At 59.9% G+C, this 2,907-nt stretch overlaps 1 protein-coding gene across 1 annotated transcript in view; it reads right to left on the minus strand.

Annotated features, from left to right (window-relative positions):
* Positions 1-2,148: 2,148 nt before the first annotated feature.
* MPND (MPN domain containing) overlaps positions 2,149-2,907 on the minus strand; it is a gene marked incomplete at its 5' end in the record, with an annotated part of 3,639 nt that continues 2,880 nt past the window's right edge. The window contains 4 exons of the mRNA XM_010004514.1: positions 2,149-2,235; positions 2,344-2,436; positions 2,617-2,706; positions 2,811-2,902. Coding sequence (XP_010002816.1) covers positions 2,149-2,235; positions 2,344-2,436; positions 2,617-2,706; positions 2,811-2,902 — 362 coding nt within the window. The remainder of the gene's footprint in view (positions 2,236-2,343; positions 2,437-2,616; positions 2,707-2,810; positions 2,903-2,907) is intronic.

Raw genomic sequence — 2,907 nt, forward strand, 5'->3', positions numbered from 1 at the left:
CCCCCCCGCGCCGGGCAGAGCCTTCCATCATTCCATCTTCCCGAATCCAGGTCTCTCCTGACAGCGGGGCCGTGTGTCCTCTCTCTGTGTCACCTCGGGGCCAGATTGCCACCAGGGAACAAGCCAGAAGGGTCTGACGGCCCCTCCCCTTACACAAACACCTCCCCCTTCCGCCTCCTGTGAATTTGGTTATTTGATTTTTATGTTTTTGGGTTTTTTTTGGTGGGGTTTTTTTGTTTCGTTTTGTCCTTCTGGTGCTTGAACTTCGGTACTTTGCCCACCCCCCTCGGTCCTCCCCGGCCTCTTCCCTCTGCCAGTTTTTTTTGTCTTTCCTTTGGGTCAAGCATCTGGATGAGCCAGGTGGGAAAGCCAGGATGTCTCCCTCACCTAGGGAGGGCAAAGCAGCCCCCAACCCCACCGAGGAGCCAGCCCTTTGCCCCCACACCCCACCCCATCCAACACTACCCTTCTCCCCATGGATGCCCAACACCAAAGCAGGTTCTGCTCCTGGGGGGGCTCAAGGGAGGGATCTGGTGGCACAGCAACACTACAGCACCCACCAAACACTAAACCAGCCCCACGGGGCTGGGGGGCCATGCTGCAGGGTCACAGCAGGGCTGTCCCCTGCCTGCTGGCAGCCCCCCTGTCCTCTGCCCACAGAGTTCCACTCCAAAGTCCTGGGGCTGCTCCCTCCTGCCCTGGATTTGCAGTGTTTTCAGCCAGGTTCCTTTTGGACTTCTAGTTGTCCCTATTCCATGGTGTCCTTCAGAGCTGGGGGGGGATAATTTGGGGTGGTGGGGGATGTGGAATGGGACCACAGCCTGGAGATCTGCTCACCGTGGGGCAGAGTGGAGCTCCTGACCCCAGGGAAACCATCAGCACCTGGTGCCACCAGACAGGGGTTCAGCTGATCCTCACGTGCCTTCCCTGCACCCCAGAGCCCCCCTCCCTGGGTGGGGGGGACACACACACAACCCTCCATGCCCCTCTGCCACCTGATGTGGGGGGGGATGGGTGTCCTACATCTCAGCACCTTCTGCCAAATCTCCCAGTGTGTTCCCCATCCTGGGGGGCAGGATGGGGCCTGGCAGGGGCAGGTTTTGCTCCATCTCTCCCTCCATGGTGTTCCTTGACCACTAAGAAGTGGTCTCATCCCTCACCCTTCCCCTTGGCCCTGGGTCCAGCACCTCTGGCCAAACCCCAGCTCTTCTCCAGCCCCACGTGTCCTTGTCCCTGCTGCTCCCAACTCCTCCTACAGTCACACAGCTCCTTTGGAATGATTTTAACCATGCATGTCCATGTCTGGCCCACCCCTTGTCCCACTGGGACCCCAGTCCCAGGGCAACCCAAGGCACCTGTGCCCTTGGGACCCTTCATCTCTGTCCCCTTCCCAGTGGGGATGGGGGGGGGGGTCACATCCTGACTCCTGCTCAGGTGGATGGAAATGGATTTTTTTTTTGGACTTTTCTCAGCTGGGATAACTTGTTAAGAGCTTTTTTTTTTTTTTTTTTTAATGGTTTCTCCTGGTTTTCAGGAGGAAAAAGACCCACAAATCTCAACTTGTCTCTCTCTCTGAATGAAAGTATTAAATGTTTTCTTCTTTCTAACGGCCCCGTCCCCTCTGTGAGCACATGGAGCTGGGGTGGGATGGAGGAGCAGCCCTGGATGAACCTCTCCCCCCATAAAACTAAGCAGATGGATGGTGGGGAGAGCCTGGGAGGCCACCAGTGTTGTCCCCTCACCAGCAAGATGTTCCCCAAGCCAGTGGAGCCACACACCAGCCACCTCTCAGGATCTGCTTTAATCAACTACCACGTCCACGAACAACTTGACAGCCCAGACCAACACCACCCTTCCCGGAGCTGGGCAGGAGTTTGGGGGTCCCAGAACCCCTCGGGATGAGCTCCATGGAGCAGCAGGTGATGTGGTGACCCCGTGGTGCTTTCCTGGGGCCAGGCAGGTGCTGGGGAGGTCCCAGGACCTCTTGATGAGCTCCCCGAAGCAGCGGGCGATGCGGTGACCCCACGGGGCTGCCCCCCAGGGTGGGTCTGGATGAGCCCCTCAGGCTGGGGGTGGGGGGATGTGCTGAGCCAAGCCCTGGCTGCTGGGAAAGCACCTGGTCTGAATTGAGGAGGGGGTCCCGGCCCCTCAGCTGCTGAGCTTGAGGAGGCTGTAGATCTGCTCCAGGATGTGGGTGAAGTTCTGGTCTTTGGGGGTGGGGGAGGCCAGGGAGCCCTGAGAGGGGGATGGAGCCATGTTAATTAAATGGGGGGGAGGCAGGAGCTGGGGCCCTGGCTAAAGCCCCCTCCCCAGCCAGCCCAGAGCAGGAAGCCCCCTCCTCACCTTCAGCTTGTCCAGGTAGGTCTGGTCCTGACTCCACAGCTCTTGAAACTTCACCAGGTCAGGGGCTCCCTTGTAAAACTCCACCAGCAGCGTCTGGGGTGGGGGGACAGAGGGGCTACCTGGGGGGCTGGGCAGGTGGCCCCCCCCTGCAGCACCCAGCTGACCACAGCAGCACGGAGATGGTCACTGTCACCAGGGCTGATGGCAGGACAGGGACAAGTGACAAGAGCTGCGTTGGGGCAAAGGGGGTTTTTTTGGGGCCCCCCTTCTCACCATCTCCTGCAGGACATCATTGGTGAGGAACCCATCCTGGATGTAGGCCACCTCCACCTCCATGGGGATGCCATAGTCGTTGGGCCGTTGCTGGAGGATGGGGAGGGGGGAATGAGGAGTGGGGGGGTGTCCCCCCACTGCAATAGAGCCACCCCCACCCCAAATAACCCCCCCAAGGGATGGAGACCACCCACCTCTGGTGGCGGCATCACCCAGAAGGGCACGATTTTGGACTCCACGCTGGGGTTGCCGTGATAGTAGGGTCCTGGTGCCCGGGGCGGCGCCGCTGGG

The sequence above is a fragment of the Chaetura pelagica genome, unplaced genomic scaffold (genome assembly GCF_000747805.2).
Source record: "Chaetura pelagica isolate M959 unplaced genomic scaffold, ChaPel_1.0 scaffold1919, whole genome shotgun sequence".
Lineage (NCBI taxonomy): Eukaryota > Metazoa > Chordata > Aves > Apodiformes > Apodidae > Chaetura > Chaetura pelagica.